Source organism: Gallinula chloropus (genome assembly GCF_964237585.1).
Source record: "Gallinula chloropus genome assembly, chromosome: 1".
NCBI classification, from domain to species: Eukaryota; Metazoa; Chordata; class Aves; order Gruiformes; family Rallidae; genus Gallinula; species Gallinula chloropus.
Window position 1 is genome coordinate 1331811 of NC_140085.1, and position 13332 is coordinate 1345142.

Here is a 13332-nt window from a genome sequence, read left to right on the forward strand (position 1 = left end):
AAGAAATCACAGAATTGTAGGAGTTGGAGACCTCAATGTGTGAGTAGGATAAACCAAAACTGGGCTCCACAAGTGACCTTCCTGTCCTCAGTGCCAAAAAAAAAATCACTGTGAAACACAGAACAAACAGCTACCCTGTCCAAAGCTTATGGGAGGTGACCACAACAGCTGCAAGGGGGAACCCTCCCAGCAGCAGCCTGGGCTCTAATCCTTACCAGCATCTCTACTGTTTCATGTAGAAAATAAGCAAAGCTTCACACCTAACTACTATCTGAGCTGTTAGAGCCCCATGGGAGAGAAGAGATCAAACATATCCCCTGGAGATGTAGACATAAGCTCTGCTGCAAAATAACAGGCTGTGACTGCAAGATGCCAAGTATCTCTCTCTCCCTTTCTTCTCTCTCTGGTTCTCCCAAGGTTCTGCTGTGTCTGGCTGCTTACCTGGGTCATCTTGTCCACTGAGACAGGAATGCCATCGATGGTGAGGGGTGGCAACTCTGAGTTAACCTCCTGAGGGGTTGGGGCATGCTCTGCTAGCGCGGACTCCAGGTCTTCCAGGATAGTGCTCTTGTACTTGCGTACCTGTGGGGAATCGTTAAGCTCAGGTAAACAAGGTAAAAGGAGCACCAGGAGAGGAGAGGGCAAGGACACAGGGCCAGCCACCTTCCCCAAGGTGCTGCAGAACTGGAGGAGAGAATGATGCCACAACTGGCAAGAAAGAAAAAAAGCCTGCTGGCCCCAAAAGAGCTGATGATGAAATATCAGGTAACACTGGCAAGTGGAAGTATTTGTGGGATTAAAAGAAAAGTTCTGAAGCAGGATTTAGCATGGTCAGGATCTGCTCTGCTCTGGTCTGCAGCAAGGAGCAAGAGCTGAGAGCTGAGTTCAAACACACCAGCACGATCTGCTCCCTCTGATTTCTAACCCAGGATATTCAACCCTGGTGAATGCCAGGATCACCGGGTTGGAAAAGCCCTTTAAGACCATCAAGTCCAACCGTCCCTGTCCTGTGCTAAACCAGCTCCCCGAGCACCTCATCTCCCCTCTGTTCAACACCCCCAGGGCTGGGGACTCAGCCCCCTCCCTGGGCAGCCTGTGCCACAGCCCCACAACTCTGCCAGGGAAGAACTTTGCCCTCCCAGCTGAGCTGACCCTGCCCTGGGGCAGCTTCAGCCCATTGCCCCTTGGCCCAGCTCCTGGCCCCTGGCTGCAGAGACCATCGCCCACCTCTCTGCACCCTCCTGGCAGGGCAGGGCAGGTGGGGAGAAGGGCTCCCCTCAGCCTCCTCTTCTCCAGGCTCAACACCCCCAGCTCCCTCAGCTGCTCCTCACAGGATTTGCCCTCCAGCCCCTTCCCCAGCCTGGTTGTCCTTCTCTGCACTCGCTCCAGGACCCCCATGTCCTTCCGGTGCTGAGGAGCCCAGAACTGGACCCAGCACTCCAGCTGCAGCCTCCCCAGTGCCCAGCCCAGGGGCACAATCCCCTCCCCAGCCCTCCTGGCCACGCTGGCTCTGACACAAGCCAGGCTGCCCTTGGCCTTCCTGGCCCCCCGGGCACACTGCTGGCTGCTGCTCAGGCTGAGCTCACCCAACACCCCCAGGTCCTTCTCCACCTGACAGCCATCTACCCACTCTTCCACAAGCCTATAGTGGTGCTTGGTGTTGTTATATCCCATATGCAGGACTCTGAGATGCATTAGGCACGTTCATGCAGAGAAGACAGGACTTCAGTGCTACCCTCATGTCCATCCACTCTCAACTCCAAGTTTCCAAGGTTTTAAACACGACCTTCAGGTCTCTACCAGCCTTGCAAAGCTGCCTGGAGCAGAATGAACCCTGCAAAACAAGCCAGCAATTCATTATGTGGCTTTTCCCACAGACACCTACCACATTCTCCAAGGGTGCAGCACCAAATACTTTAAAGACAGGGTTGGGTTTGGAGGGTGAGATGCACAGAACGATGGCCTGCTGCCCCACTCTGGTGGTGTACTCATCCAGCGTGGCTCGGAGCTTCCTGAAACGGAGATAGAAACCAGTGAATAGGTGTCAGCTGAAAGCCCAGTGGAAACACGACCCTTCTCATTGTGAACTGCCTTTCTTAGCTACTCATTCACAAAGCAGGTGAGAGCCAGAGCCCCAGCTGGGCAGATCAGCCAGGTAGAGGGCTTTTTACTCTGCTCCCGCTGGCTTGCTGCGTTCCCTGCAGTCAACCAGCAGCTCAAATGTCAAATATTCTCCCTTCTCTCCTTTCTCTCTTAATGCAAAAAGAGAAATCACCAAGCTGGGGCAGCAAGAGTCTGTGTTTCCACTCTGCCACTGAGTGCATTAGTGAGATGAAACTCCTAAGGTAGAGAGCCTGAATGATTCAGACTGCAAACACAGGATGTTTGACACCCAGCCTCGTAACAACGGGTTGTAATTCTCTAGTAACCAAAGTCCTGCTCACACCAGAGCTGCACATGTTCGACTGACAACTACACAACAGGCAAGAACCAGAAAGATTGCAACAGCTCAGCAGAGGAAACCCAGTATTCAGACTCCTGCCACATCAGCATGTCCCACAGGAATGATGGCTGCAGGAGGAAAATGTTCCAGCGTTGACTTTCCACCTCTCACTCACTTTTAGGCAGGGCAAGAGAACGTGGTAGGTTGGACAGAAGCAGCAGTTATCACCAGATAACTCCAGCACCACCAGCAGACCTTAACACTTCTACTTCCCTCCCCACCCCTCTCTTCTTCACAGACTTGAGTCATAAATTCGCTCCCTTCTTTCCTCCCCACCCTCCATCACAGTGCAGGGAGGAGCAGGGAATTGGGTTGAGAATTGGCTGTCGGACCGAGCCCAGAGGGTTGTGATCAGTGGAGCAGAATCTGACTGGAGGCCTGTGACTAGTGGTGTTCCCCAGGGCTCAGTGTTGGGTCCTGTTTAATATCTTCATTGAGGACCCTGCTGAGGGAGCAGCATCCACCCTCAGCAAGTGCTGATGATCCAGAGCTGGGAGGAGTGGGTGCCACACAGGACACTGTGCTGCCATCCAGAGAGACCTGGCCAGGCTGCAGAGCTGGGCAGGGACAAACCAGATGAGGTTCAACAAGAGCAAGTGGAGAGTCTGGCACCTGGGAAGGAATAAGGGCTGGAATCAGGACAGGCTGGGGGGAGCTGCTGGAGAGGAGCTCTGAGGAGAAGGACCTGGGGGTCCTGGTGGGTGACAGGGTGGCCATGAGCCAGCAGTGTGCCCTGGGGGCTGAGAGAGACAATGGGATCCTGGGGGGCATCAGGAGGAGTGTGGGCAGCAGGTGACAGGAGGGGATCCTCCCCCTCTGCTCTGCCCTGGTCAGGCCCCACCTGGAGTGTTGTGTCCAGTGCTGGGCTCCCTGGGATAAAAAAGCCAGGGATCTCCTGGAGAGAGTCCAGAGGAGGGACAGAGATGATGAAAGGCCTGGAGCATCTCCCCTGTGAGGAAAGGCTGAGGGAGCTGGGGCTGTTCAGCCTTGAGAAGAGAAGACTATGGGGGGACCTAATTAAAGTTTATAATAATCTTAAGTATGGGATGCAGGGGGAATCAGCCAGCCCCTTTTCAGTGGTCTGTGGGGACAGGACAAGGGGCAATGGCTGCAAGTTGGAGCACAGGGAGTTCCCCCCCAATCTGGGGAAGAACTTCTTCCCAGTGAGGGTGAGGGAGCCCTGGGACAGGCTGCCCAGGGGGTGTGGAGTCTCCTTCTCTGGAGAGATTCCAGCCCCATCTGGACACCGACCTGTGTGACCTGTCCTAGGGACCCTGCTTTGGCAGGGGGTTGGACCCCATGATCTCTGGAGGTCCCTTCCAACCCCTACAATTCTATGACTCTATGAATGGGGGGTTGCAGTCTGTTCCTCCCAAGTTGTTTTCCTTCTTAGCTGGGGGAGGGTTTTATACACACACACACACACACTTCCCCTGCAGCACCATGGGGTCCCACCCACGGCAGACAGGCCTCCACGAACTTCTCCAGCCTGAGTCCTCCCTACTGAGGAGTCATCTCCTCACCACAGCCCTCAGCCTGGCTCCTTCCATGGGGTGCTGACCTTCAGGCCCAGACTGCTGCGGCCTGGTCCCCCCCAGAGTCACAGGTCCCCCCAGCAAACCTGCTGTGGTGTGGATCAATCTCTTCACAGGCTGTAGATGGTCCCTGCTCCCCATCCCTACCCATGGGCTGTGAGGGGACACCCTCTCCACCACGCTCTTCTCCACGGGCTGCAGGGGAATCTCTCTCTGGCACCTGGAGGGCCTCCTTCTTCATAGAATCATAGAATCATAGAATGGTCTGGGTTGGAAGGGACCCCAAGAATCACAGAGCTCCAACCCCCCTGACACAGGCAGGGACACCAACCTCCAGGCCTGGAGCTACACAAGGTTGCCCAGGGCCCCAGCTAACCTGGCCTTGAACACCCCCAGGGATGGGGCACCCACCCCCTCTCTGGGCAGCCCCTTCCAGCCCCTCACCACTCTCTCTGCAAGGAACTTCCCCCTAATATCTAATCTAAACCTTCCCTCCTTTAGCTTTAGTCCATTCCCCCTTGTCCTGCCATTATCTGCTCTTTTAAAAAGTTCCTTCTTCCCGCCCCAGCTCCTCCAGGCCTGGCCTCATTGTCCAAACAGCATCTCACATCTTCTCACTCCCTTCTCTGGGGTCAAAATGCCCCTGCCTGCAATTTTTTTTCTCCTAAATGTGATTCCCAGAGGCTCTGTGACCATCACCGATGGGCTCGGCCTCGGGCAGCAGCCACTCTGGCCTTGAACAGGCTGATGTTTACTCTCTGGGGCCTACAGAGAGCTTCTAGCTGCTTCTTGCAGCAGCCACCTCATCAGCACCCTGATTCTCCACTAAAACCCACCCACCCAAACCTGAAACAAGGTGAGAGTGTGGTATCTACCCTGGTCATTCCATGAGCAGTAGACATGGTGCTAAAAAAGCACTGTCACCACCCCCAGCTATGCAGGGATCCCAGAATTGGGAATCACCATTTCTTCCCACTTGATTCGCAGTGGGAATCGAATCAGAAATGTTTTAAACAGCTCAGACTATGAACAGAAACAGAATCACAGAATCACAAGGTTGGAAAAGACCTTTAAGATGCATCAGGATGTATTTTGGAAGGAACTGGCATGTGGTAAAACAAAGTAACTGCAGGAAGGGGGAAGAAGTAATCCCTTTAGAGAGGATTTTCTTGGAAAATATATTGTTCATGTTTCAAAAGAGAAAAGAATTTGCTGTTTAGAAATGTTGTGATAAACATGGGTGGGTCTGCAGGGGAAGGCAGAGTGAAGCTATGAAAGAAAAGGAATCCACTCCCAGGGAATACGGTGTGTGGCTTCCTGCCCAGGGGAGCGAAGGGGCAGCGCCCATCTCTCTCCTCTCTTTGGGGCCCAGGGCTGGAACCCGAGGGGCCAGCGTGAAGCTGCCCCAGGGGAGGGTCAGGTCGGCTGTTAGGAAGAGGTTCTGTGCTGAGAGGGGGGTCGGGCACTGGCACAGGCTCCCCAGGGAAAGGGTCCCAGCCCCGAGCTGGGCTGAGGGCAAGAAGCGCCTGGCCGATGCCCTCAGTGCCACCTCTGGCTGGGCTGGGGCTGTGTGGAGCCAGGAGTGGGACTGGATGGGCCTTGGGGGTCTCTTCCAGCTCAGGAGATGCTGGGATTTCACACTAACCTTGCTACATTTCACTCCAGTTTGATCAAGGGCAAAGGGTGGTGTGGGACACAGCGGATGAGAAAGCAGAATCTAAGGAAACCTCAACTTTCCAAGAGTCAGAACAGGAGAAGATTGGCCATCACTATGTCAGAGCATTAAACCTCCACACAGGAGGCACCCAGCAAGTAACGGAGGGAGAAAATATTCCAAACTCTTCTGAGATAACCCAACTACATCCAAAACAATTTCAAAAAAGCAAGAAAACTGCCTTGTTCCAAACCCAAGTAGCATCAGCCAAGACACACAAGTGTTTCCCACAGGTGAAATTCTCTGCAGGCTGTGGAAAGCCTGTGCAGCATCAGTGCTCCTAGGTGGCCATCAGGCGGGCAGACAGCCTCAGAGCACCTGTAATGCAACACCAGGCAGGCTGTGGGTCTGCTCCATCATAGAGCAAGATTCTAGAGGCAAAGAAAGGGTTTCAGCTCTGGCAGGGATCTCCCCTCTGTTATTCTCCCCTCGATTATTCTCCCCCCAACGCTGTACGTTACAGGCTGGGTCTGTCTTCAGCACCCAGCTCACACAACAGGCTCTCCTGGCAGAGGAAATCCAGGCATGCACACACTAGGTTTTCACAGAATCACAAGGTGGGAAAAGACCTTTAAGATCATCAAGTCCAACTGTCCCTATCCTGTGCTGACCCAGCTCCCTGAGCACCTCATCTCCCCTCTGTTAAACACCCCCAGGGCTGGGGACTCAGCCTCCTCCCTGGGCAGCCTGTGCCACAGCCCCACAGCTCTGCCAGGGAAGAACTTTGCCCTCCCAGCTGAGCTGACCCTGCCCTGGGGCAGCTTGAGCCCATTGCCCCTTGGCCCAGCTCCTGGCCCCTGGCTGCAGAGACCATCGCCCACCTCTCTGCACCCTCCTGGCAGGGGAGGGGAGGTGGGGAGAAGGTCTCCCCTCAGCCTCCTCTTCTCCAGGCTCAGCACCCCCAGCTCCCTCAGCTGCTCCTCAGAGGATTTGCCCTCCAGCCCCTTCCCCAGCCTGGTTGCCCTTCTCTGCACTCGCTCCAGGACCTCCATGTCCTTCTGATGCTGAGGAGCCCAGAACTGGACCCAGCACTCCAGCTGCAGCCTCCCCAGTGCCCAGCCCAGGGGCACAATCCCCTCCCCAGCCCTCCTGGCCACGCTGGCTCTGACACAAGCCAGGATGCTGTTGGCCTTCCTGGCCACCTGGGCACACTGCTGGCTCATATTCAGCCTGCAGTCACCCAACACTCCCAAGTCCTTCTCTGCCTGACAGCTCTCCAGCCAGTGTCTCCCAGCCTGTAGTGCTGCTGGGGGTTGTCATGTCCCATGGGCAGGACTCTGCCCTTGGCCTTGTTGAACCTCGTCCCATTGGTCTCAGCCCATCAGTCCAGCCTGTTCAGACCCCTCTGAAGAGCCTCCCCACCCTCAGGCAGGTCAACACTTCCTCCTAGTTTAGTGTCACCCCCAAACTGACAGAGGGAACATCCAATCCCTTCACCCAGGTCACGGATAAAGATGTTGAACAGAACTGGCCCCAGCACTGAGCCCTGGGGGATGCCACTGGGGAGCAGCCTCCAGCTGGATGTGGTTCCATTCCCCACCCCCCTTTGGCACAGGGGGGGTGGGCTCCTTACCGTAGCAAACGTGTCTGCTGCCTCTTGCGGATGGATGGGTTGGACTCAAACACATGTGGTCGCTTCCGCTTCTTACCCGTTGCCACGGCAGCAGCTGCTGCCATCCCCACAGGACCTGGAAATCAAACCACAAAGGGGGAAAATCAGCACAGGAGGCTTAGGAACTGGTCAGAAAGGACATCATATTGCCACCCCCATCACCCTGTCCCCTGGCAAGGGATGGGTCTCCCCACCAGACCAGGGTGAGCTGAATTTCTCACTCAGCTCCTGGCTGCTGGGATCCCTCCTCTCCAGCATCAAAAGGCCAGCAAATCCCAGCTCAGTCCCAGTTGAAAGTCACATATTTCAATCCAGAGTTTCCCTTACAATCCCATAATTATGTATTTTATCTTCCAAACATCCTGAAAAACTCCTGAGTGTGCCAAGACTTCAAATAACTGACTACAAGGGAGGAGATGCTGGTGGTAGGGGGGGAAAAGAGAGGGGGTACAATGTGTCAGATCCTGCTTGGACACCTGTGGTAGTTCTGAGTAGCTGGGTGCTGAAAGAGAGACCAGGGGCTGCAGAAAATGGCTGCTGGAATGCTCTGCTGGCCCCCAAAAATGTAAATATCAGGCAATTCAAGGCCAAAGTGGTGGCTAGAGATAATCACAGCACCTCTGAGAATCACATATAGGAGAAAACAACCTGGAAGCAGCTGCATTTTGCCACCAGAGGAGGGAGAGAGAAGATGTGACGAGCTGTGCAGACACCAAGGCTGGAAAGGGGCAGGGAAGGAGGTGACCGAGGTGCTGGAGAGAAAGATGCCCCTTGCAGCCCGTGGAGAAACCCATGGAAAAGGTCCAGACCCCACCTGCAGCCCGTGGAGGGGCTCCAGGCTGGATGGAGCAGGTGGAGACACAGAGGAGATGCAGTGACCCTACGTTGGAACAAGCCCCTGCCAGCACTTGCAGCCACGAGGAGAAACAGAGACACAGAGATGAGAGAGAGAGATTTGCCTTGGAACAGGTTTGCTGGGGGGAGGCTTGGAACCCTGTGGAGGCCAGTCAGCTGCACCTCTGACCCCGGAAAGGTGATGGAACAGCTTGTTCTGGACACCATCTCCAAGCAATTGGGAGAAGAAGGTCATGAGGAGCAGTCAGCATGGATTTACCAAGGGGAGATCGTGCTCAATGAATCTCATAGCCTTCTATGATCTCATGAAAGGCTGGGCAGATGGAGGGAGAGCAGTGGATGTCATCTACCTTAACTTCAGCAGGGCCTTTGATACTGTCTCCCATGACACCCTGATAGCAAAGCTGAGAAAGCATGGGATAGATGAGTGGACAGTGAGGTGGGTTGAGAACTGGCTGTCAGAACGGGCTCAGAGGGTTGTGATTCAAGGAGCAGAATCTGACTGGAGGCCTGTGACTAGCGGTGTTCCCCAGGGCTTGTGTTGGGTCCAGTCCTGTTCAATATCTTCACTGACAACCTTGCTGAGGGAACAGCATCCACCCTCAGCAAGTGCCGATGGTACAAAGCTGGGAGGAGTGGGTGCCACACAGGACACTGTGCTGCCATCCAGAGAGACCTGGCCAGGCTGCAGAGCTCGGCAGGGAGAAACCAGAGGTGGTTCAACAAGAGCAAGTGGAGAGTCTGGCACCTGGGAAGGAATAAGGGCTGGAATCAGGACAGGCTGGGGGGAGCTGCTGGAGAGGAGCTCTGAGGAGAAGGACCTGGGGGTGCTGGTGGGTGACAGGGTGGCCATGAGCCAGCAGTGTGCCCTGGGGGCTGAGAGAGACAATGGGATCCTGGGGGGCATCAGGAGGAGTGTGGGCAGCAGGTGACAGGAGGGGATCCTCCCCCTCTGCTCTGCCCTGCTCAGGCCCCACCTGGAGTGTTGTGTCCAGTTCTGGGCTCCTGAGATTAAAAGGACAGGGATCTCCTGGAAAGAGTCCAGAGAAGGGCTACAAAGACGATTAGGGGCCTGGAGCATCTCCTCTATGAGGAAAGGCTGAGTGTTCAGCCTTGAGAAGAGAAGACTATGGGGGGACCTAATTAAAGTTTATAATTATCTGAAGCAGGGGATGCAGGGGGAATCAGCCAGCCCCTTTTCAGTGGTCTGTGGGGACAGGACAAGGGGCAGTGGCTGCAAGTTGGAGCACAGGAAGTTCCCCCCCAATGTGGGGAAGAACTTCTTCCCAGTGAGGGTGAGGGAGCCCTGGGACAGGCTGCCCAGGGGGTGTGGAGTCTCCTTCTCTGGAGAGATTCCAGCCCCATCTGGACACCGATCTGTGTGACCTGTCCTAGGGACCCTGCTTTGGCAGAGGGTTGGACCTGATGATCTCTGGAGGTCCCCTCCAACCCCTACAATTCTATGATTCTATGACTGGGACTGAGAGACACTGTGATAAAGAGATAAAGCCCTGTGGGAAAGGATTCACGTTGGAGAAGTTCATGGAGAACTGTCTCCTGTGGGTGAGACCCCACAGTGCAGCAGGGGGAGGGTGTGGAATGAAAACCAACTTGCAAGGGACTGAGCAAAGACCCATCTCCCAGTCCCTGCACCCCTGTGCTGCAAGCAGGGGGAAGAAGGGAGTGAAATCATGACTAGAGTGAAGTCTGGAGCTGGGGGGGAGGTTAGAGGTGTTTTAAGATCTGGAAAAGGAAAACAGCTCATGAAGAAGTAACCAAAAACCCTACTTTTTTTCCCAGTCCCTGCCCCCCTGTGCTGTGAACAGGGAGGGAAGAAGGGAGCAAAATCCTGCCTAAAGTCTGCTAAGAAGGGAATGGGGGGGACGGGGACGGGGGGGGGGGAAGTGTTTTAAGATCTGGTTGGGTTTGCTTTAAGATCTGGTCACACTCCTGACTCTGGTTTCACTGTTCTTTGTAGTGTAGTGTAATAAATTAGGTAGTTTTCTCTCTTCACTTTGTGTTGAGGCTGTTTTGCCCATGTCATTGCTGACAGAAAGATCTCTCCTTGTCCTTATTTTGTCTCCTGAGCCTCTTAATATATACTTTCTCCCCTGTCCAACTAAGAAGGAGAGTAATAGATTGACTTTGGTGGGTGTCTGGCCTCCAGCCAGGGCTAAACCACCACAACACCTCACCTAGTGCATCAGGACCCTGAGGTTTTCCCCAGGGATTAAGGACCAGTTCTAACAGGGAAGAAATTGAAACCCAGAGTTTCCAGCAGCATCCTAGTATGGCCTCCTGAAGAGCAGCAGGGACCATGGTAGGGCCACACTATCGTGATCAAGCTCTGGGCACAGGGTCTGTGTAAGGGGAAGGTTCATTAAGTTAATTGGAAACAAACCCAGTAACACACAGAGGATTGTGCTTCTACTGGTGACCTCCAGAAAGGGGTGTGGGAAAGGCTGAGGGAGCTGGGGCTGTTCAGCCTGGAGAGAAGAAGCCTGAGAGGGGATCTGATCACTGGTTCTCAAGAGCTGAAGGGTGGGACCCAGGGGGCCATGGGCAGCCTCTGCTCAGTGTCTGTGGGGACAGGACAAGGGGTGATGGGCTCAAGTTGGAGCACAGGGAGTTCCCCCCCAATCTGGGGCAGAACTTCTTGCCAGTGAGGGTGAGGGAGCCCTGGGACAGGCTGCCCAGGGGGTGTGGAGTCTCCTTCTCTGGAGAGATTCCAGCCCCATCTGGACACCGACCTGTGTGACCTGTCCTAGGGACCCTGCTTTGGCAGGGGGGTTGGACCCCATGATCTCTGGAGGTCCCTTCAAACCCCTGTGATTCTGTGAGTCTGGGATTCTGAGACTTCACAGGTTTGGTCAAGCGCAAGAGCAGTTTTATGCTGATAAAGGCTCAGACAAGTCTGTGAGTGCTTATTTATCCCAGAATCATACAATGACAGGGTTGGAAAAGCCCTTTAAGACCATGGAGTCCCACCATCCCTGTCCTGTGCTGCCCCAGCTCCCTGAGCACCTCATCTCCCCTCTGTTAAACACCCCCAGGGCTGGGGACTCAGCCCCCTCCCTGGGCAGCCTGTGCCACAGCCCCACAACTCTGCCAGGGAAGAACTTTGCCCTCCCAGCTGAGCTGACCCTGCCCTGGGGCAGCTTGAGCCCATTGCCCCTTGGCCCAGCTCCTGGCCCCTGGCTGCAGAGACCATCGCCCACCTCTCTGCACCCTCCTGGCAGGGCAGGGGAGGTGGGGAGAAGGGCTCCCCTCAGCCTCCTCTTCTCCAGGCTCAGCACCCCCAGCTCCCTCAGCTGCTCCTCAGAGGATTTGCCCTCCAGCCCCTTCCCCAGCCTGGTTGCCCTTCTCTGGACACACTCCAGGACCTCCATGTCCTTCTGATGCTGAGGAGCCCAGAACTGGACCCAGCACTCCAGCTGCAGCCTCCCCAGTGCCCAGCCCAAGGGCACCATCCCCTCCCCAGCCCTACTGGCCACACTCTTTCTGATACAAAGTGTTTCCCTGGAGGTCCATTACCTGAGGCAGCATTTTGTCTTTTGTATCCTACAAACCAAGCTCCCATTCCCAGCACCTCCACAGCTAAAGCAGTGCAAGGTCCAATGGTCCTTGAGAAGAGGTGCTACTAAAGCCAGAGCAGTGAGGAAGAATCCAGAGCATCCAGTGATGGGCTCACCCATCAGCACCACATGCAACCCTCGTGCTGCAGAGCCTCCTGCTGCCTTTACCTGCTGCAGCAAGGTGGGCAGTGACCTCATCAGCAGCTGTGGAGTTGAGGATGTCAGAGTCATCGTAGGAGGTGTCCTCTGGTGATGACGGGGAGTCCTCATCCGCGCTCAGCATGCTGTGCTCTGTGTAGGTGGCCACATGGACCTGCTGCACCTGCTGGGCCACTGCGTGGGCCTCGATGGTGGCCATGTGCTCTGTTTGGGTCACTCCGTGTTCTTCCATCAATAGCTGCTTTCAGAGGAGACAAAAGTTACAGGGCAGGAGTTACTGACAGTGATGCAATGGAAGGAAGAGCAGCCAAAGGCTTCTGAGCCAGCTAGGTGAGGAGGGCATGGCAAAGAAGGAGCAGAGATTACCTCTCCTGGTGGCAGTCATCTTCTACTGCACCAGGAGCCAGAAGAGGAACTTAAATTTCAAGAGCTTTGAAAAATCCATGCTTCCAAACAACACCTCACAGCACCCAGAGGCTGTCACCTCTGCTGGAGGAAAGGTGTTTTGGGACCTTGCAGCCCCAAGATTACATCTCCTGCACACCCTACGTATTAAAAGCTCTGATTAAAGCTCTAATTTAGATTTCCCACTTCAAACTCTAGCTTGCAGGAAAGATGCTCAAGGGTGATACACAATCTCTCCCCTCCAACCTCAACAGCTCAGGACACACATGAGGATGCCACTACCAGAAGCTTCCTGGCAGCAAGTTGTGTTCTACAGACCACTTCTGTTGCCTTACTAATTTAGAGCCAGGAAGAAGGTGAAGTCATTACAGCCCAAGCACAATGTTACACAAAGAGTATTTATTTAATGCATCTAGTGGTGAACCACTGAGCTGAGGAGCAGCTTATGTAGTCAGCAGGGCACTGGACCACACGCCATGAGCATAAATCTGTGCAGAAGAGCAAGACAGGAGGAACACAGATATTTTCAGTGTGTGTCCACCATACAGAGACTGGGCTGGGTTGGAAGGGACCCCAAGGGTCACAGAGCTCCAACCCCCCTGACACAGGCAGGGACACCAACCTCCAGGCCTGGAGCTACACAAGGTTGCCCAGGGCCCCAGCCAACCTGGCCTTGGACACCCCCAGGGATGGGGCACCCACCCCCTCTCTGGGCAGCCCCTTCCAGCCCCTCACCACTCTCTCTCCAAAGAACTTCCCCCTGATATCCCATCTCCCCCTTCCCTCCTCCAGCTTCACTCCAGCCCCCTTGTCCTGCCAGTCTCTGCCCTTTAACAAGCCCATTCCCCTCCTGTTCCTCTGCTCCCTTCAGGGACTGGAAGGTGCAATGAGGTCCCCCCACAGCCTTCTCTTCTCCAGGCTGACCCAGCCCAGCTCCCTCAGCCTCTCTCCATAGGGGAGCTGCTCCAGCCCCC

The 13332-nt window shown here is 55.1% G+C and overlaps 1 protein-coding gene across 1 annotated transcript in view; it reads right to left on the reverse strand.

Annotated features, from left to right (window-relative positions):
• NRF1 (nuclear respiratory factor 1) overlaps nucleotides 1-12185 on the reverse strand; it is a gene marked incomplete at its 5' end in the record, with an annotated part of 60787 nt that extends 48602 nt beyond the window's left edge. The window contains 4 exons of the mRNA XM_084280382.1: nucleotides 442-582; nucleotides 1886-2012; nucleotides 7326-7440; nucleotides 11963-12185. Coding sequence (XP_084136508.1) covers nucleotides 442-582; nucleotides 1886-2012; nucleotides 7326-7440; nucleotides 11963-12185 — 606 coding nt within the window. The remainder of the gene's footprint in view (nucleotides 1-441; nucleotides 583-1885; nucleotides 2013-7325; nucleotides 7441-11962) is intronic.
• Between the last annotated feature and the right edge of the window lie 1147 nt (nucleotides 12186-13332).